Source organism: Filicampus tigris, chromosome 16, assembly GCF_054856515.1.
Source record: "Filicampus tigris isolate MCC_2025a chromosome 16, RoL_Ftig_1.0, whole genome shotgun sequence".
NCBI classification, from domain to species: Eukaryota; Metazoa; Chordata; class Actinopteri; order Syngnathiformes; family Syngnathidae; genus Filicampus; species Filicampus tigris.
The window spans coordinates 11,414,042-11,436,213 of NC_141232.1; the positions used below are offsets into that span (position 1 = coordinate 11,414,042).

General features: G+C 43.0%; 2 protein-coding genes and 1 long non-coding RNA gene across 3 annotated transcripts; 1 reads left to right on the forward strand and 2 right to left on the reverse strand.

The window, feature by feature from the left end:
* Position 1: 1 nt before the first annotated feature.
* cdr2l (cerebellar degeneration-related protein 2-like) lies at positions 2-6,968 on the reverse strand. The gene is made up of 5 exons (XM_086055437.1): positions 6,595-6,968; positions 3,886-3,998; positions 2,798-2,946; positions 2,341-2,505; positions 2-1,752 (listed from the first exon to the last, which is right to left on the reverse strand). Exons 1-5 carry the CDS (start codon positions 6,671-6,673, stop codon positions 876-878), a joined length of 1,383 nt encoding a protein of 460 aa, XP_085911563.1. The 5' UTR covers positions 6,674-6,968; the 3' UTR covers positions 2-875.
* Positions 6,969-7,950: 982 nt separating this feature from the next.
* On the reverse strand, positions 7,951-21,909 carry recql5 (RecQ helicase-like 5). The gene is made up of 19 exons (XM_086056474.1): positions 21,744-21,909; positions 21,444-21,565; positions 20,842-21,363; positions 20,200-20,296; positions 20,014-20,125; positions 19,770-19,932; positions 19,578-19,660; positions 14,957-15,166; positions 14,791-14,884; positions 14,099-14,135; positions 13,938-13,996; positions 13,258-13,328; positions 12,687-12,777; positions 12,436-12,588; positions 11,052-11,647; positions 10,609-10,651; positions 10,341-10,544; positions 10,179-10,251; positions 7,951-8,801 (listed from the first exon to the last, which is right to left on the reverse strand). Exons 1-19 carry the CDS (start codon positions 21,853-21,855, stop codon positions 8,680-8,682), a joined length of 2,964 nt encoding a protein of 987 aa, XP_085912600.1. The 5' UTR covers positions 21,856-21,909; the 3' UTR covers positions 7,951-8,679.
* On the forward strand, positions 15,986-19,559 carry LOC147134715 (uncharacterized). Its single transcript, XR_015090205.1, has 4 exons — positions 15,986-16,184; positions 16,286-16,411; positions 18,601-18,719; positions 18,792-19,559. It is a non-coding gene; the product is annotated as an uncharacterized LOC147134715 (long non-coding RNA).
* Positions 21,910-22,172: the final 263 nt, after the last annotated feature.

Here is a 22,172-nt window from a genome sequence, read left to right on the forward strand (position 1 = left end):
ACATGGTAAATGCTTTAATTTTTAATCAACAGAAAATTGACAGCATGTTATGAACTCAGCAAAAACATTTGTTCACCTTGCAATGCATGCTTTGGAGAAAAAGGCAGTACAGTGTGGCAGTTATGGGAGGGAAAGGTTAATGTTTCGGGGAGAAGGTTACCTTAATCCACCTTTTCAAGAGAATTCGACATGTTCAGTGAGACAGTATGTCCCAACCCCTGTGCAATGGTAAAATTTCACTTAATTGCTCTGAAAATTACTAAATGAATTATTTTCTCTATACCAGTCACATAGTGACAGGTAGAACAATTAAATGCTTCTCCACTAGATGGCAGAAGGTTGAATAATCGTTGACAATTTCAAATCGAGGCAATTTGTGAGTACTGTAAACTGAGACGAGGTATTCTGTCTATACTTTGTGACGTGTTTGGTTTATGTCGAGTATTTTTTTTCATGTAAAATATGTGCCATAGCTTCATAACGGTTGGGGAAACCTTGCTTTAAATACCACATACAGAAGTAGCTTGAGGCATTAAGTCACAAGTGCATCAACAAATCTCAAAAAGGACAGAAAAACCTGTCCCAACCTTTTTTTGTTACACGTAGGAGTCATTTAATTGACCACATCCAGAAAATCTGCTTTGTTTCATTTACTTCACGTCACACAAATAGTTGTACGTTAAACCGTCAGAAATCTGATAAATATCCAGCAACCATAGTGTCTTGAGGCGATCACTTATTAGAAGCGAGCAAAAATCAAGAATCTTAGAAACAATCCCATTGATTTTCTATCAAGCTTTTCCTCATGGCAGATGAGCTGAAGCCAAGTGAGTATAAGCGCTACAGAAAATGGATGTATGGCTGCACAAAAGAGCTCATTTGCCGCTTTTTCTGCCCTTGGTGGCGCTCACGTCGCTCTTGGTCTTCTGCAAGCGGGAGAAGATCTCCTTGAAGAGGGCTTTGTACTCAGGCGTGTTCTGACTCAGACGTTTGTCCACTTGCTCCACCTGCCTGCTGATGCCCTCCAAGGCCTCTGGCGTGGACGGGGCGTGAGGGGGAGTGGGCGGGGAGCAGAGCGCCGCCGCCCCCGAGGGGGCCAAGCTGTACTCCTTCAACGAGGGGTCCCTGGAGACGGGGCGTGACGTCTGCACCTCGGCATGGCAAAAGCTCTCCTCGTCGCGCCGGCACTTTCCCAGCAGCTCCTCGTACTTTTCCAGCAGGGCGTGGTACTGCTCGTCCACCTCGCTCAGGATGGACATGCCTCGTTTGCGCCCCGCCTGGCGCCTCCCCGGGGGGTCGCGGACCGTGACGACGTTCAGGGCCGTGTCGCTGCAGCTTTTCCTCACGGGGCCTCCGGGATCGCCGCTGCCGACTTCACCTCCCGCGTCCAGGACGGCGGGTTCATCTGGCGTGTCCGTCTCGGGGCCGTTGCCGAGCAACGTCTCGATGCCGTCCTCCATCAGACACGCCCTGGATTTCCTCAGCTGCTGCATCTCTTGGAGCTCGGCCTCCAGCTCGCGAACTCGCAGCTGGCAGCCCTCGGCTCCGAGCAGACGCTGCTCGAGGCGGTCGAACTCGTGCAGCACGGCGGCGCACTCCCGCTCGGCGCTCTCCCTCCGGGAGCGCTCGGCGGCCATGGCCGCACGCAGCGACGTCACGATGTCTCGGAGGCGCTCGTTCTCCTCCTCCGCCGGCTGCTTCTCGGCGAGGTCCACGCTGCCGGGGTTGGCCAACAGGAAACCATCCTCGTACCTTCAAAAAAACAGGAATTGTCACATTTAGGCAGAAGAGCAATACACGGAGACCTGTAACCTTCACTGGTGGGAAGTGAGTAATGTTTACTAAAATGTATACATTGAAACTTTATTCATGTACAGTAAAACAAAAAAAATAATAAATAAAAAACTTCTATCGCAGATTCCAGGTTCATGGTCCCGCTATTTTGTGGATTTGTTTTGAACAGGTTTATAACCCTATTTTGTTCTGGCTTTAGTTTATTTAGGATGTCATTTCACTGTCAGCCACTAGATGGCGAAACACTTATGTTTGACAGGGTGTAAAAGATGATGAGTGAAAGCAAGTATTTCAAGGCTAGCCTAGTTTTTTCTGAAGATTAAATGTGAAATCCACTTTAATCCTGCTTTATACACCAACAGATAGCATCAGATGTAAGTTCATTATTATAAAGTACATCTTTTGGTCATGATTGTTGATATGCATGTTGGATGCCTACTTATTAGCAAATTGTAGACCCATCTCATAACCTCCCCTTCACCCAGATTGTCACCGTCATATACATTTCTGAATGAAAATCTACTAAAATACGCAGTTTAGCGTAACCTTGGTGAAGTGCAGAGTTCTTTGAGGCAAGGAAACGAGTGGACCGTCTTGCGGCGCTCCTTCTTCTCGCGGAGGACCCTCAACTCTTCCAAAGTGCGCAGTTCCTCCACCCGACCCGTCAGACTGTCCACCTGACCCTGCAAGGTCTCCATGGTGCCCGTCAACCTGCATTTGCACGTACACGTAAACAAGCCCACGCATGCACACAGAGTGCTTGTTATGTCATCAATACGGGAGATTTTACTTCTCAGCATACCATGCTCGCGGCTGTACAGGGATTTATTGTTACCCACTGGAGTAGCAGATTTAGAAAGGACAAAGGCTCCCTCTGAACTATTTCCAAGCTCGATTCGTAGCCTTGTACACAAGATTTCTCAGAAAGGTTCAGGTGACTTATGAGTAAGACAAATGAATGAAGTGATATTTTCAAAAGGTCACGCCGGCAGGTGGGGCTCACCTGTCTATTTTCTGCTGCGAGGCCTTGCTCTCCAGCACCAACTTCTCATTGGTGATCTCCAACTCTCTGGCGGTCACGTCCAGCTGCTCGTACACCTTCGCGTGCTGCTCGTTCATCTCCCGTAGCATCTCCAGCTGCTTGGATAGGTACTGCGAAAATAAAGATACGGATAAAACAACTTGAATCCCACAAACGTAAATAATAAACGAAAATGTCATGAAAATCAGACATTTCTTTCGAACTGCGGTTTAAGGCCTTGTCTACACGTTTTTTAACAACCGTATACTGCCAAGCCTCTGGGTGGCAGTAGTTAGCCAAATAACTTCCGTCCTTTGACGTCACTTCACACAAGCGCCAAACTCGTTCGGGAGAACCGACAAGAGGTCAGAATTGCTTTTAAACCTTTCAACGAGAAGCTGTGGTTGGTTGAGAAGCGCATCGAGAATGGCTATAACCAACGCAGCGCCGCGAGAATCCATGTTGACTCGCATGGAAAACACAAGTCGCACAATGACGTTAAAGCATTGTTGTAGCACGGTGACGACGTAAATCCCGGCTACGTGTAGACAGGGCCTAATACAACCTGAACTAAAATGATGGTACCCTTAACTTAATATTTTGTTGCACAAGCTTTTGAGGCAATCACTGCATTTTTGTACCTTTCAATGAGACTTCAGTAGGGATTTTGGTATTTTTCTCATCAAGTTTCCTCCTGCCAATTAGGATTGGCCCAAAATGTATTGGTGGCATGAAGCTCGTTAGCCCGTAAAAATCCATATATTAGCTGTTTAAGCCGCTCGGTACATAAAATAATCAGGATCTATGGTAAGAGAGAAATATGTTATTTTATTATGTTTCTGTCATGCTATAAAATCCGGATGTAACACAGTGTGCTGTAGATTGTGTTTTTTTTTTTTTTTAATCGTATCAATGGTTTCTTTAACTATGATGGTAGTGGTGGTTTGTTCAGGTGCATTAAATCGAGTGTATCCCATTTAGGAAAATATAATGCCCGTCACTGCTAAGATAGGTTATGTGTTTATTAGCTATCCAGTCAGCGCTTAGTGGCTAGCTAGCGACTTGTTTACCTCTATCTCGTGCACTTGCTCTTCATTATTGATATACATCTGCTGAAGGGAATCCTCCAGCTCCTTGTTCCGCTCCAACAGGGTTTTGCCGAGCTCCGCTGCCAGGTGTAAATCTGACGAGAAGCGAGGAAGCGGGATAAAGATAAACAACGGGGAAATGACGGATCCAAGAGAACACAATTACAAGCAGATAAAATACACACTGCTGCGGAGCGCAAATGAAGTCTGCCATCATTTATACAGCTTATGCCGTGCAGGATCGGGGGCAAGGGGTCTACGACTTTGGACGTGGGTGCGAGGTCACTCTGGACTTACCAGTCAAGGAGGATAATAGAAACAGGCTCAATTGTAATTAAACTGTCTGCTAGACACTGCTGAACTGTAAACAATTCATCCTTCCGTTATCTGCTGCTTATCCTGATCCATGTCACAGATGAGCTGGAACCTATCCTATTGATTTACGGTGAGAGGCTGGACACACCAAGGACCGGTCGCCAGCCAATCACAGGGCACATATAAAGAACCAATCAGGACAATCTAGAATATTTAACAGTTTTACCACAGTTACCTTGAAAAAGTAACTTAGTTATTTTACTGATTACTTGACTTTAAAAGTAACTAAGTTACTGATGACTTCATTTTAAAAGTCACTAAGTTAGTTTACGTTACTTTATTAGTGAAATTCGGCCCGTTTTTAGCTATCTCTGGGGGCGGCCATTTTGTCACTTCTGTCAACTGAAAATGACATCACAACTGCTCAGGGCTCAGGTAACGGCCAATCACAGCTGACCTGTTTTTTGATTGGTCTTTACCTGAGCCCTGAGCTACTGTGATATCATTTTCAGTCGACAGAAGTGACAAAATGGCCGCCCCCCCGAGATGGCTAAAAAGGGGTGGATTTTGCTGCTTAACTCATATTGCACAAATGCAATATTAATCAGAATGTCATGTTTCAACTAGTGGGCCTGCTGGTAACATATTCTTAAAAAAAAATGTGTTTGGGTTGAGTTCCGCTTTAACATAAAATTTACAACCAATTTTGCCAATACTTACGTAAACGCGTTACTTTCTAACGTGGCACTGCGGTTTTTCAAATGTGGTACACAGAAAAGCCTTATTATGAAAAGATTAAGTGTGAAGAGAGCTTCACACACTGGGAGACGTAGGCAAGAGAGCGTGAGAGTTGTTGGTACATTAGCGAACATGAGCGCAAATCATACTAGGCTGGAAAATATGATGAACACATTAACGCTAACAGCTGAGGGCCCGAGTGGCTGAGGCACTAATGAGCTTGTGAGATATGGAGCATCCACTCGTCAGCTCTATTTCTCACGGCTGGCGCGCGCCCTGTTATGTCATTCAGCAGTGCTCTGAAAATACGAGCCGAGCAAGATGACTTGCCATCGCTGTGATGTACTTGTTGTTTTCAACGCTAGATTGCACACAGCTCGTTTACATGTTCTTGTTTTTCAGTTTAGATTTCTGCCTCTGTGATGATGATGCGCACTGATTTTCAGTTTTACTGTGATGATGACCAATCCTTTGGTTAAGCTGTCATACCATTGGCCTAATAGCATAATTTCCTGAGTCATTTTTAACTTATTTTCTCACTATTAATAAAAATACCAACAATTTTGATTTGAAAAAAAGTATTCTTTATGTCCTGTATAGACTCTCAGTCATCCAGGTCATGGTAATCCGCAAAGGTTGACTCACGGCAATTTAATTTCTCTTGGGGCGCCTCTGTTCAATGTGAAAACGAGTTCATTGTATTTTAGCAGTCAAGTCACTATTTGTGTTTTTTTTGTTTTTTTTACACTGTGTAGAGTGGTTGTAAGAGTCCCTATAAGCAGAAACCAAATCTCTCATTTGGCAATACTACCTCTGCTTGTGTAAACTAGCCTCTCTGTTTGTAGCTATGTTGCTAGTGGAAGCAGCACGGAAAGGTTTTGAACTACATCACTTAAAAAAAAAAAGACGAATAAACAAAAATTGATATATCGACAAATCACACGGTCCGAGTGCTTTATAAATGAAATTGACTTGACATTTTCTTCCTCAGCATGTGCATATGTTTAACTGATCAAAATGACCTCATAGGTCACCATATAGCAGAAAACATTACATAAGAGCAGCAGTCCTGGGGCAAAATCATGCACAACTACTGAATGAAGGTTGTGCAAGCTACAGCAAAGCTACTAAAGTCTGGTCTGGACTGGTTGGGTGCCTAATCAGATCAAGCAAAGGGGGGCTTAATGATCTCAGACTTTGGTGCAGAAAAACATCAAGTGGGATGTTTCTGGTGTGCAATGATGAGCCACAAAGCTGCTTTGGCTCTCTGGGTCAGCAGGTAATCAGGAGCTGGGGTGATGCTGAGGCCAGCAGTCCAGTGAAATGCATACATAGATTAATCAAACTCGCCGTTTGCTTGCAATAATACCGTTTTACCATGTCATTTTAACGCACAGTTTCAAAATACAGAATATATGTGTTAATTAGCCCGAGTGTTGGGCACATCATCACCATAATTGTGGAGAAACAGGTTGGTTGTTTTGAAGGGAGAATTGCACTGATAAGATGAAAATAATTGATAGCAGAGGAAGCGAAGGCAGCCACACACACACACACACACACACACACACTTGCATCCAATATAAGACATTTCCATCCCCTCGTCGTGAATCTATAACCATCTAAATAAAGCCTCACCTTGCTCCAAGTCATGCTGGTCGTACCATGGCTCCTCTTCCTCCGTGACAAACTCCTCCATCCTGCCCGCACGGAGCATCGAGGACGCCCAACTTGTTCACCGGTGATCGGCTAATTCGCCCCGAGGCTCCCCCGGAAGTGACAAGCCACAAAAACGTGGTGACGTTAACCCTCTGCGAGGACGTAAAAGCCTTTGAAACAAAAGACGAGTGGCACTATGACGGAGAAAGGCTGGTCAATGAGTTGACATCAGCGGGCCGCAGTGAGGTTTGTAAGAACAGAGGTGCTTCTTATGTGTTGGTACCATCCGCCTTTGATGAGCATCATGTACGTCCGCTCTTCTGTGCAGCTGAGGCGTTCAAAGGAGCTCGGGAAATGCGTGACGCTAAGGCCTGAGTGTGGGAATCCTCATTATATTGACAAATATAACAATAATTAAATCTTTATCACTATCAGTAATAGAAGAAAGTAAATTCCGGTGTTGTAGTTTGTTTATTTATGTTTTGTGATTTTTTTTCTTGCTTTATTTGAACTCCTTGTACATCCATGTGTTGTACGTTATAGGACCAAGCTGTTTGAGCATATATTACATATTTTTTGACATCCAGTTAACCATGTATTAGTACCTATGTTCCCACTAGTAAGACTAGTTACCCCACTAGTACAATAACAGTCCATGTCAAATACTGTATGACATTTCTGTGCACTAGTAGATCAACTGGGGAAGTGAGCTCAACCAGAGATTATCAAGTGTGCCGTGGGACATCATCCAATATCAATTATTTTGCCTTTTTTTAAATTTAATAAAAACTGTTGTGTATCTATGCCAACCACGTATACTATGAGGCAAAACAATCAAATGCTCTTCCACTAGATGACAGAAGGTACATAATTAACCTGTATATCCACTTTTTGTGAATCGTTTTGCTATGTGGTGTGCCAAGAGATTTTTTTCCAATGTGAAATATGTGCCTTGGCTCAATAAAGATTGGGAAACACTAGGGCACCATAGTGAGGACAAAAGAGCATACTAGTACATGGATCTACCAAGCTGAATTTGAATAATTGCTTTAAAAGGTTTCCATATACGATGACGTAATTGTCCTGCATTTAAGTTTGATCCCCCAAAATACTAAAATAATACAAATAAATTATTTTACATAATACGCGCGTTCAACACGTTAAAAAGGATCTAACAAGATGGCTGATAGTTTATCAGCTGATAGTTTATCACATCCAACCAGCTTTTACGAGGAGCATTTGAACGCACCACAACTGGAGGTGACGTCACCCTTACATGACAGCGCAAACATTAGAGCCCTCCGCACTAATCTCCCAAAGTAAAGACACACAGGATCAATGTCAATATGTACGGCCCAGCTGAAGACATTCCACTTTATTAATCATCACGGATCGTGTCTTGTGACGTGCATTACTATCTCTGAGCATCCACAACCACAGAGCACACAAGGTGGTCGCCTCCTTCATCAAAGACCCCTTTAACCTAACCTCCAGCACGGACTATTTCACATTGTAGTGTACCCTACATTATGTTGGCATCCATGTGGATGGCAAAATAAAAATTGCAACGGGGTCCCTTGCTGTTCGTATGATAACCACTTGGAATGCTGAATTGCTTGTGTACTACTTAAACAGGTAAACACTGAGGATCTCTGAGGTGGGGATATTCTTTGGCTTATCTCCACAGGCCTCTTATGGTTCACTCGTAAAACATTACTAATGAAAATCTTTACAAATATATATACACCGGTATATAAAAAAAGAAAAGAATAAAAAGAACATTTCTTTCTTTGGATGAACTGTTAACGCGAGCAAAATCATTGAAATGGTTTTCAACAGTCTTAATACAGCAAAATATCAGACACTTTGCGCCAAAACAAGAACATTGTTATTCATATCTTTCCATTTGTCCATAAGGGGTTTAAGAGCAGAGGATCAAAAGTTTTAATGCTCGAGCAATTGAAGCGGAACCTAGTCAGCGAGTGCGTTTCGAGTAGCCTGAGCCCATATGACCAAAACAAGGCACTAACAAAGAAATCCCCCAAATTATTCATTTCCTCATGGTCATTGCTGATTGGCTGTGCTACAGGAGTCCAGTCTTTTAAGGTCTTTCCAATCCGCCTCACTCTCGCAGCGTTTGACCTCGCAGAAGAACTGCCTGATGAGTGCTTTGGCTTCTGCTTTCACTGAGGGCCAACAGAGACAAGTGAGAGAAAGCAAAAGCAATTGTAAGTAAGAAAAGAAAAAAAAAAAGCACATAATTTGTACAAAAGTAAAAAATTGCTGTGGTCTATAACTATTATGATGCAGTACAGCTAATAGCAACAACTAGCTTCAGGCTGTTAAAATAAAAGGTGTTAGCACAACAACATTAGCTCCTTCCTGTCCGCGCAGCGTGTGGAGGTGATCATGAGCCTATGTCTTCATGTCGCGGGGTTGCCTCCCAAGCAGTCACATGCGTCCGACACCGCTTGCAGCCGCCAGCTTCGGCGTGAGTGAAGCGGTGTGAGAGTGAGGTGAGACCTCATCGAACAAGCGTCAATGTTCAGCAAACAAAAAGTTCCAGCGAGAAGGCTGACTGCACAGCCGAGTATGGCCGAATTGGAACGTACTGTTTCGCTTCATTGGACGGCGTGTTGCCAGTTGAAAAACTGTGGCCATTCCGCATCCAAATAAATGTGCACATCCACTCATTCCCACTTTAGTCTTTGTAAGTATCTTGACTGGTGTTAAATGCCTCGCCCGTCCTAACTGTGATCAGCAAAGAAGCAGTGTTTTTTTTGTTTGTTTTTTTTATAGCGAAGAAGCAGTGTGTGCTCGTCCCAGCATGAATCTATGCAGCTCTGCTCACTTCCACATTTCCTCATTCTCATATAAATCAGCCACGGAGAGGTTAATCCTTTTGATATGTTGAAGTGTCATTAGTAAGGATGTCCACATAAATTTTGGTGCCCATTGATCACCGTTTTTGGACGTTATAAGCAATGAAAGTACAATGATTTCCAATGGAGAGTTTGTAATCAGTTCCTCCGGTGACTCCGACCGAACAAGGATAGAACGGTAGGGGGCGCGGCCATTCTCCTCATTAACAAGGTGTTATTCATGGAGTCACTTATTTCCTAATTTCTCCCAAATGTATTGATAAAATAGAAAATGACAACTCTTTCCATTTTCCTGATTAAAAAATAGATAAAATGAACTTGTTAGTGAAAACATGGCCATCCCGGCCCCACCGTCTCTTTAATATTTCTCCATGTAACCCTTCATAAACACTACCTGTAACACCATGTTTGTATTATACTGCCCCCAGGTGGCCAATGTGCACACACCACAAGGAGTGGCAAAATATCCATTGAACTGATGCAAAAATGTGGCAAAAATTGTTTTTAGGGAGCAGGGTGGATACATGATTAGCACATCCGGCTCAAAGTCAAAGTCATATTTGTAAAATTAATATGTAGGTCAAATCTAAAACAAAAAACAGCTAGTACAGTGGTTGTAACTTTGAAAGGTCATATGTCAGGAAACATACGTAAACGAAGGACCTCCTGTAATCGTCTTACCTTGTCCCTTTCTAACAGTCCCCCCCTCTGCGATAAGGTGAGACAAATAGCGAGCGAAGGACTTGAACAGGTCCTACCGACAAAAAAACAAAAACATGATTGAGTTTGTGCAAGCTCCCCTTGGGGAATTGGAGACTAGTTTGAGACTTGCTCATCGGGCACCTTGCTGGCAAACTTCCCCCGAGTGTAAAAAGGGTCCAGGTAGCGAACCACCACGTCTGCCGCCTCTTTCAGCGTCACAGCCGCCGCTGGCTCCTTCCTCGTGCGCACGGCGGGGCCTAAAGTGCCTCCGCTGTCGCTCTTGTCCACCAGGCGGCCTCGTTTTGCCGGGGGAGGCTGCTCTTGTACGGCTTCGTGAGCGCACGCCTGCTTGGGAAAGTGTGGTTAGTCAGAGGGGGGGACACGCATCTAAACCCTGATGGGGTCGTACCTCATGTGTCACAGCTGCATTGTGGTCTTCTGTTGTGCGGTCTCTGAAAAATGAAATGCAATTAGTACAAGTGGAGAAGGTGCAGACATCTGCTAATGTTTTTGTCATCTACAAAATCAAATTGGAGTGCTGCAAAAAATTGGCTTATATTGCCAGAAAAACATGTTAAGGAGGAAGTCAACACCCCCAAAATCTTTGCAATGATATGTTCTTTAGCCATCTCAGGGGGCGGCCATTTTGTCACTTCTGTCAACTGAAAATGACATCACAGTTGCTCAGGGCTCAGGTAGCGACCAATGACAGCTGACCTGTTTTCTGAAACTGACATTACAATGTCGATTTGAATTTATTAATGAAATAAAAGTGAATTGCTCAACCCTATTCAATTATATACCACATTGTAGATGACAATTAGTTACTCATCAACAAACTAGTGGTCTTACTCCCTGGTAGACTGTGGATTCAGTTCCGACGTTTGCTGAACCGTCACTCCTTCATCATCGTCTTCATCTATCACTTTGACCCCCAGTCTGGTCTGTGCTGGCATCGCATCCTGAATAACTGGCTCCATAGCAGCACTTTCAGACTCCAGCCTGACAGGTGAGTGCTGCTCCCGGTCTGCCTCCAGACTGACAGGCGAGTGCTGCTCCCGGTCTATCTCGTCATCTGAAATCACGATGCTAGTCTCCGGTGCTTGGCTTTCCTTCATTGTTTGTGACTTGCCAAAATAGTGCGAAATGCAGTGAGAACTTCTTGCAGCTTCCTCCAGCTTCTGCTGCTTCTTGCTCCAGGTTCTGCCTCTCTCTGTCGCGTTGCTGAAGGTGCCGGAGGAGGCAGCGGCGTTAGCTCTCGCTCGGATGGATGATGTCACAGGCAAAGGCTCATCTGACCATTTGTTTAGTGGAGCCGGTAGAATCATGCCACTTGGTGTTCCCTGACAGGACGTGCTATCCACCATGGAGCCGCTCAGCAGCTCTTTTACAGCCAGGAGGGGGTTGGACGAGCCCCTCTGGCCTGCTCCAACTCTCTTCCGTTTCATCTGGAGGAATGATGAGTAACAAAATATGAATATTTGGAACCCCCTCACATTTGCTGTTATTCGTCACAAATTTACTGACAGTTCTTTGCACAAGAAAATGAGGTGGATCCACAGGTGTCAAACCGCGAGTATGTGGGAGTCGACTGTATTTACAGTCATGAAATCCTATTTATTTGTTAACATTGAAGACTTTTGAAAGACTGATTTGAGACATTTTAAGACCAATTCAGGCCTTATTTTCATATTCATGGATGGATTCAATGCCTTTTACGACTTCAGCATCCACATCCAACCCTGCAAAGCCACGTCTCATAAAATGTGGCTTTGGCGCCATCTTGTGGCATCTCTATGTTGTTTAAAAATATATTGGTGTCAACAATCTTTTTGGATCATAGTTTACAATATAGTTACAGTTTAAACAGTTAATATAGTAAATTATTAACCTATTTAGAGTGGCTGTCAATCAAATCCGTCATCACAGGGCACAAGAAGGCACCTTTATGTCATGTCTGTGATCTGCTTTTTTCTACAAAATTAAACAACTCAATGAACATCCTCTGAGACTGGTGAGTCCAAAATGTTTCCCACAGAATGGACAGTCAAGAGGGGAAAAAAAAAGCACTGAGTGCTATTTGTCTTTGTCAAATTCATTGGCATGTGACTAGCCAGCTACGCCCTGATGCGAGTTTCCCATTCCTAACAGCACCATGGGCAGCCAAAGCAAATTATAGCACCTGGTGGAAACTTGGTTATAATATTTAGTACGTATGTGAGCTGCGCCAACTCACTGAGTAGACTTCAGATGCAGATTTGAACCCATGCAGATCCTCAGAAAAGGAAGTAGAGGGGGATGTTTGCTCTTCATGTTTTAGCATGGTTTCGCTACCAATGAGGCTCTTCTCCTCCTCTCTTACAGCAGGTGCTTTCTTCAACTCGGACACCTTGGTAACAAAATGACAGTCAGTCAAAATGGAAGTCATGAATCCTGGTACAAGCCTTGTTTTACTCAGCAACATAGTAATGCAGGGTCGGGCAGAACCTTCTTTAATATTGCCGCTTTGTACAAGTTGGAAGACTTGCTTCTTTTGAACACCTCAAGTTCAATATCCACAGCTAAGGACCGGGGATCACTGCAGTGGGAAGAGGCACAATACACTGGAATTAAAAAAAACATACTTTAGAAAAATTGTTTAACTACACGTGGTTGATAACTGATATTTTCCCCTCCGAATGGGAACAGTACAACTGGTGCATGACAACTTGTGGATCATTTACTGCAATTTCATTTTGCACTTTAAGCAGGTTATCAACCAATAAAAATGGTACAAACAACACAAATTACTATTATACAGTATGCACACACACACACACGCAAAAAATTTTAACATAAAATGCTAGACAAAAGAGCCAAACATTTCTTACCAGTTGCCCAGGTGGCCTGTGCCTTTAATTGACTGAGCATTTCCAAACAGTTCTATCCCTTCAATTATGTCTGACCTCGTCAGTCACTAAATGAACCCAAACAGAAAGTACTAGAAGAAAGGTTCCCAGCCAACTGAAATCTAACCTAAGTCTAAATTTAACCAAAATGTCTTTGTCTATATATTTACCGGAATGAGTCGTCTGCCCCCTGGTGACCATACAATGCTTCTTGCAGGAGTGTCAGGCAGTGCTCTCTGGACTGAAACACAATTTAAATCCTTGAATGCTGTCCTTGAACAGAATGCTGAGCAGTAACAACAACAACAACAACAACAACAAAAGATGTCGGCTCCAGCTTCCTGGATTAGATATGGTTTGGGTGACAGTGGTGGGTCACTCAACTGTTTGGTAGTCAATCACAGGGCTGTCACATATAGATAAACAAAGCACTGTGGCAAGTAAGGCGAGGCCACACCAGATTCAGTATATGCTGAGCAAATTATTTTTACTTCCTTCCTTCCATTTTCTACATCATTTGTCCTCATTGGGTCAGTGGTGAAGGGGCGGGGTCAACTTTGGAGTGGTCGTCGCCAAGACGCCGGGCACATTTAAGACACCTCATTCACACTCGCTTTCCTGCCCATGGGGAATTTAGAGTGTTCAGTTAACCTAAGAGTAACATGCACCAGAAGAAGTTGAAGACTAAAATACAGTCGGATTTCTAGTTGGCTGCATTTGTAACAGCCTTTACAATTAACATCTCCAAGGTTACGCAGACTCTTTTCACAACTTCCAACACATGAGTCACTCAATTCCAGGAACTGTGCTAATTAATGCCATAGCTGTGAGGAATGTGTTTGTGCAGTACCTTTACGGGGAGGTTGGGGATCCGCTGACTGCTCGCCTCTTTCAGTGGGCAGTCAGCATCTACAGCATGATTACCAGAACGGAACAATTGAGCCTGAAGAGTCCTCTCAATAATAATAACAATAAACTATCATTATTATTAATAAATACTCAAATTTTTACCTGGAGGAATAAAGTCATCCTTCTCACTGTCAAGTCCCTAAAAGTAAAACAGAATGAGATGAATGCACATTAAATACAAAGATGATTGAGTCACATCGATTGGTAAACAAATGCATTTAAGGTGATAATCCAACAGAAAAATCAATTTGAATGTTTTACTATTCCAAACGTCTGCCGTCGCCAAAGACAATGTATGTGAAGAATCAAAGTTAAATAATCCTCACTTAGAATCCTTCCATCATTTTGTGTTTCAACCCTTCAAAGTTTGCCGACTCAGCAAGCGGAATGTGGGTAATTTCTTTGCGTATAATAAAAATAAATAAAAAATAAAGGACTGACATGCTTCACTGTAATTTGTCTTGATGTTGAAAGTAATATTGTGTTCATTTGTGCTTTTTAGTATTAATTGACAGCAAATGACAGATGATACCAATCTGCAAACGTGAAGCAACTGTCTGGAAATGTTTCGCCTGCTGATCGGGCTGAGGGGCAACTACAGAGTTGCAAACTATCCGGACCAGCTCAAGTTGCTGAAGATTGTTTTTTTTTTCCTCTGTATACCACAGCTGGCCTTAGTTAAGGGAGACCAAGATGCCAACAGCTGCTGAACATATGTTAAGAAGAAAAACATACGCTGCGCACACAGTGCATTTCAGGAGGGGGCAAGTTTACGTGTGCATGATTATAAATACCTTCCTTAAGCTCATCTGCTTCTTGAAGAGATCAGAGAATTCCTTTTTCCTCTTAGCTTCATCGTCACCAAAGGTTTCCCCTACTTCGTCATACCTATGAGGTGCGAGATGTCACCAAATCGTACCGTGCAAATGTGGCAAATCAATGTCACAAAGGTGAACTTGCCTCTCAAAGCCGTAGCCCCTCTTTCCTCCGCCATAAAGCTCCTGATCGAAACCAAATGGCTGCTTCGGCTCTTTGTGAGCTGCAATGCTGGTGTTGCAAACCGCCTCCAGCTGGGCTCGCACAACTTTCGGGTTGGAACAACAGTCGCAAGCACCTGCGCAGTTTGGTGGCTGGTCCCCGAAAAACTTGGAAATGGTGGCATGGCGGCAACTAAAGGGAAGACAGGCAACATATTGCAAAGTCAATATAGTCATAGTCCTGATCCTTGTTTGAGAACTTAGAAGCATCTACAGTATCTACCTGGCGTTATTTAGTGCATCAGTTGTACACATATGATCATTGATTCTGTTTCAAACTTGGACACATAGCAATTCCCCAACAAGCAGTACATTTTATTTCTATATGCCATTGCACTTTGGTTCGGTAGACCCAGACCAAGCTTTCCATTGCAGGGTGTAATAGTCACGATGGGACATTATGTCAACACAACGCTGCATAATTCATCACTGACTTACACAAAGTAGAAAAATTCAACATGGCACAGTACAGTGCTGTGTGTTGAGATCGGTAAATTTGAAACATAAACAGCGTAAATGATTCTGTCTGTTGCCGTCAACCACATTTTTTTTTTTTTAAATGCCTCCTTTGTTTTCTTTCTCATTCCACTCAACATTCCATTGTAATGTGGGAGTGACATTTGCCTGTGGACCAAACAACTGGCAATGGGAAGTTTAGCTCTACGTCCATACTGCTATGGAGTGGAGTTGCGCTACCTAGTGGGGAAGTTAGTGACAGCTTCAACCACAAAAAAAAAAAAAAGTCAGAACTTCAATCAAAATTTAATGAGGCCATGTTGCCAGTTTAAGTACATCTTCAATAAATATGTACTAATAGAAAGTGCACGCTGTCTTTCTTCATGTTTTCCACCTACAATTGCTATATTTTTAATAAGGAAAAACACGCAGCAAGTCTCAGTTAGGGCCTGTATTACATAACAGTCTGACTTCACACAAGCGCACACACATGCACGCAAAACAAAGGCGGCGCTGGGAGCCACTTTACAACATGCAGACTACCTTGCAGGAAAGGGGCACGCTGCTAACACAGCCATGAGAAGACAGAGAAAGAGCTTCCACAAAAGAGGTGGGGAAAGAGGGAAGCAGACAAAAACACTCGTTGCTACTCTCATCTTAGACTGAAAAACATCTTTGGAAGAAAACAAACGGCAGTAAGTAGTATGATACTCACTGGCAGCTAAAACTAAAGGCAAAGTCAAAGATGAAGAAAAGCAGCACATTGGTTGTGTGTTCTGTGTCATTTTCTTTGCAGATTACCATCTGTGCCTGAAGAATTATATCTCCTAATCTCAATATGAGAGCTAATCTTATGCTGCGTCTGAGGAACTCTGGAGGATGAACTTCTTGTTCCAGAAACAAAAACAAAACAGACATCCAGGTAAGAGTAAGACCTTCAGGGAGAAATGCCATGCCGTCAACATGTCTGCTCAGAACCGAGTTTTACATACTGTATTGAGAGTCAGTCTGGATTTGGTGAGTGTGTGGAAACAAAAACAAGCACGGGTGTGTGTTTCTGGCATTATAGTGCAAACTGCAAATAGTAAAAAGTGGGCTTTAACACACGTGCACAAAATTGTTGGTACCCCTTTGTTAATAAAAGAAAAATGCTAATAGCAAAAAGGAAAAAAAATAGTAATAATAAAGTTTTAAAAATTAACAAATCAGACATTGCTTTTGAATTGCGGTTCAACAGATTTAAAAGTAAATAAACAAACAGACGAAGATGGCCTGGACCAAAGTGATGGTGTCCCTAGATGTCACAGATGTTTTCAAACTTGTAAACAGTCGCTCGGCTATGACGGCTATGTTCACATCGCAGGCTAGTGCGACCCAGATCAGATTGTTTTGCCCATATGCGACCTGTATCAGATTTTTTTGTTTTGTTTTGTTTTGTTTTATGACAGTCTGAACGGCTCAATTCCGATTTTTTCAAATGCGACCTGGGTCACTGTGGTCCAATACGTATCGGACTTACTGCAATGCAACCGCAGTCTAAACCGCCAGGTCGCATATATCCGACATGACGTCACCCGGAGCCCAACATGCGCTCCGCGTGGGCAGAGGGAAACTGCTGTCAGCAGGGGATCGAATCCGCAAAGTTGTTTTGAGTAACAGTGTTGACTTTATATTTGACTTTGATTTAATCCCACCTGAAACATGGATCATAAAGTGGACATTTATGGTGATAGTAGTAATTCAGCCACGGTTCAGATCGGTTCATTTTTTTACGGGCGGTTATGACGTGCCGTCACCTTTAGTGACGTCACTAAGAAATGAGCTCGAAAAGCCTCGTCTCATCACTTCCCACAAATACAAGTATTTCTACCTCCTACACTGTAGAAATGCCACGACACGCTGGACCACTTTACTACCGTAAATGCTACGTCGTGAGTGACGTCGTCTTTTCTTCTGAGCATACGAGTCACTTTGGCGACGCACAAGTTCAGACCGAGGTCGCATTTCTAATGTAATATGAAAAATTGCACAAAAAAGTCGGATTAAAAAAAAAAAATCCGACCTACGGTGCAAACGTAGGTGTAAGATTGCTTTTTCCCCTGGTGGAGACTGTAATGTGGACTTGTACCTGAATCCCACTGGTGTCTATTTTTGGTACCATGGCAGCCGCATAATGACATTCGGCCTCCGATATAATGACCCTACAAAAGCCCCCTTTTATGTCATTAAGGTCTCCAACATAATAACCTTTATGAGTTCGAAATGGTCGGTCTTTATTCCAAATTACCCATGTGTTTATTCCAGCTAGTGTCTTTACTCTGTTGTGTTGGCAATTAACCCTACTCAAGATGCCTGGCCACATCTACACTCAGACGTTGTCATCTTATTTTTTATTATGCAACAACGGTGGCTACTGTGGGGGTTACAATGTGAAATCCAGAGAAATGAAATAATAAAACCATAAAGCCACAAAGCTTCTGGGAGAATGTCAGAAGACACATCATCTCTATGTTCACGCACACAAAAATGAAGCATACCCAGAAAATGACACTGACAACTGTCAAACAAGGAAGGGGCTGTTATCTTCCGGGGCTGCATTGCTACATCTGTCACAAGGGGGGACTTGAATCTGTGCAGGGTACAATGGAATATCAAGACTATCAACATTTCTCTACAGAGAAATGTGCTGCCCAGTGTCATAAAGATTGGTCACAGTCGCATGTCTCAACAGGATAATGACCCAAAACACAAAGCTAAAAACACTCATTCTGAAGTGGCCTGTTTTTGGAAGTTTGATTGCAATGGTTGCCTCAAAAAATTGTGGAACATAATATTAAGCTATTGTCATTCCGGGCACGGTTCATGAGTTTCTCTGACTTTCACTGTTTAATTTTTTAGATGATTTCTTTTAGTATTTTCCTTTCCTTTACCCCTCTACCAGACAAGTTAATACCCTGTTTTGCTCTCTCATAACACACCTCCCACTTTCCCTTTATCAAAAAAAAACAAAACACAATGATGACAGAGAAGGAAAGTAAACAAACTGGATTCTGTGCAAACTATTCTGAAGTATTCCAACAATGTATGCTTTGCTTATTGTTGCCTCATTAGAATGGACCCTAAAGACCAAGCAGCGAATCTTCTAAGCAGGATTTGGGCCAAGCTGCAGAGTTTGCCGGATGCCAACCCAGTCGAGCTCGGGGGTTTCTTCATCCTCTTAATATTCATCTGTGAGTCTCCGCTCTCTGGTGTGAATAAGAATCTGGATTCTGGTCAAGTTGATTGTTTATTTGCTCCTGCAGTGGTTGTTGTTGCCATGGCCGTCCTGATCTGCGCGACTGACTGCTGCTGCTGCTGTTGCCACAAGGCCAAAAAGGAGCGGACAAACATCTAAAACTACACCCATCCATTTTGTACACCACCTCTCCTCGTTAAGTTCATTTAAACCACTCGTCAACTTAAAAACAGGTTTGCGCCAAGACTGCCAAGTCTCATAGAGACGTCCTGTGATGGGAGTGTGATCGATGCAAATTAGGTCAGGCCGGGTGTGTCCAGATAGCGAGAGGAGCAACTCTCTAAAGCAACTGACACAATGATGCCCTGACTCACTGCCTAACACACCTTCTGAAGCTGACTATCAGGACAATCAACATTCTTTGAATCAGCCATGCACAACAACATCGCTCCTGGCTGGAGGACAATACACAATCAAACCATAATTAAACATGTCACCCAAAAAGCAAATCAACATGATGATTTAGGTGTACACGCGTTTTCTTTATATTTCAGTACACAAAATGTTTTTCACTGCCTCTCTTAACTTTATTGTAATGAGCTGTACTTGGCTGTTGGAGAGCATCCAAAAACCAAAAGGTTTTGCTCATTAAGTGGTCAAGTCTGCCCTCTGCTGTACATAAAAGGAAATGAAGCCAGTTCATTTCCTACTAGACCTTGCTTATGCAGCACTAAACATGCTAATGTGCTCATGTATTAAGCAAAGTGGTAGCTATTTGCCAAAGATATTTGATTGAATATACTAGTATAAGCCAATAAAGTCAATGCTTATCATGCGTGACATCATCACTTACCTTTCCTGCTCACAAAAACGCACCATGGCGTCAAAGTCTGTAATGGCTGCGTTGTCCGATTCCTTTGCATAGTTTCGTTTTTCCTGCAGTCAAAAGTCACACCTTTTAAATGATGGTGAACTTATGGTGAAATCAACAGAAGCTCTGCTTTTTTTCTTTTTTTACTGCTGCAGTAGTTGCTGCTATACTGACCCTTTTACGTGCAACCTCCTGATTGATGAGGAACATAATTTGGTCTTTATCTTTGCGGGAGTAGTAAATGCGACATAGGGACGGCAGTCCATCTCTCCCTGCTCGCCCAGATTCTTGGTAGTAGCTGGCCATGGATTTTGCAAGGTTCCAATGGGCGACAAATCTGTGGTAGTATTATAAAGACCCTGAAGCTATAAAGTAGATTTAACAAAAAAACACACAACCAAGAGAGTTAGTGCTTTACCTTACATTAGCCTTGTCTACACCCATACCAAAACTGATGGTGGCTGCAATAACAGTAACTTTTCCCTGCATCCAGTCAGTCTGGGCCTCTGTGCGATCTCCTGTCTTCAGACCTGCACGTAAATGAAAATAAGTGTTCTCTATTTAATTCCCAGTCCCTCCATATATCGCACAGTGGAAGACTTACCAGCATGATATGGTTTTGCCAGGACACCAAGCTTGGTAAGCTGGTGGGCTACGGTTTCACAACCTTCCCTGGTCCGACAGTAGACAATGCCACAACCCTGTCCGAGAACATCATATAAATCAGCATTCTGCAGGACCGAATACCTTACTTTCTAAAATACTCGTCTCCGTTTTCCCCTTAGAGAAAAAAAAACATGATATAGATATTGGTTATTATAATTATTTTGGCCACGATTATTATGTAATGAAAAATCTGTATCAAAGCAAGATTATGTGCAGCATACAACAGAAGACATAATTGTATTAGAAATAACAACTATTAGCTTAGCGTTACTTAGCACCTTTCAAGAGACCCAAGGACATTTAGGAATAACTCATGGGGCTAATTAAAGTTTATGTGTCTGTGAGGATGCTTGGGTGAACAGTTCTTGGTTTGATTCTTGAGGGTTTTTTGAAGCTGCATCACAGATTCGTGTAAAAATTTAAATTAGAACAGCCAAAGTGCCATTGAGCAAAGCACTGTAGCCCTAAACTGTTCAGCAGCACCTGATCACTCTTGCCTATCTCCTGGGTGTACATGCCTTATGTATGTGTGAACTGGTTCTATGCGTGTATTCATGCATTCTGAACGACCAGTACTAACCTGTCCATTAGAGCCGGCACCAAGAGCAAGTGCCTTGTGAATGAAAGCAAGGAGGTGGACAAAGGGATTTGGAAGAAGCTCGCTGAAGATAACATCATAATGCAAATTACATCGAAAAACTGGCGTAGTAAAAGTCAGCGGCAGATGCAGCTTCAGGGACTGAGCAATGTCCTCTTGGACCTTTTTAGGCGCTGTCGCTGTGAGCGCTACACACGGAACCCCTGGCAAGCGAGCACGCAATTCACCCAGTTTGAGGTAGTCTGGTCTGAAATCATGACCCCACTGGGAGACACAGTGAGCCTCATCCACTGCCAGGTAGGACAACAGGCCCCGGGAGCACAAGTCAGTCAGGTAAGGCTGGAATGATGGAGAGGCTACCATCTCTGGTGTGATGTAGAGCAGCTTGAGCTTTGGGCTCTTACTCTGCAAATCAGCAAGAATCATACGGCGCTCGCCTGCTGCGAGCTTGGAGTTGATGGAGCAAGCAGGGATGTTCAAAGATCTCAAGTGGTCCACTTGGTCCTAGAAGAAAAATATAGAAACAGTGGTGAGTAGAAAATAATTATAGCGGATTTAAAAGTGGATTATGAAACCAGGCTGACCTGAATAAGAGCAATTAGCGGGGAAATAACTAGAGTGATGCCTGCAGCCAGTACAGCAGGCAGTTGATAACACAGGGACTTTCCTGCCCCAGTGGGCATGCACACAAACACATCTCTGCCACCTACAAAAAGACACACCTTTAATCCTTCTAACAACAACCTGTCAGAAAGACTTCATATCCATCGTCACACCTAAAGTTGGGAACTGTGTATTTTCCTTTGTTTTGCATGGGCTATAGGTTGAGCAAAGAGATTAATGAAAAGCAGCAAACTCGTTAATGCACTTGATTCTTTACTTACCTCGGATAACTGCTTTGATAATATTTTCCTGCACTTTAGATCTAAAGTGCTCGAACCCAAAATGGGTATTTAAAGCTTGTTTTAAAGTTATTGTCGTCGCTTGCGCCGCCATTAGAACTCGGTGACTGCGTCGCACATTGATGACATCATCTCCGAGCCTCCAAATACTCTTCTTGTAACTGTTTCGAATCCGTGAATTACTTAACTTGAATCATTTTCGCGATTAAATCATTTAGATAACAGACTTAATAATTTTTTAAATGTTTGTGGCAACAAAAAAGGTAATGAGCCAAACAAAATATACGATTATTAGTTTCAATGCGAGTTTTTTTTCCAAATGCAGTACTGCAGGCTATATTTGAATATATTCAAAAAATACTGTAAATGCTATGCTATCTTTTATATTAAATTGTGAATGTCTTCAAAATT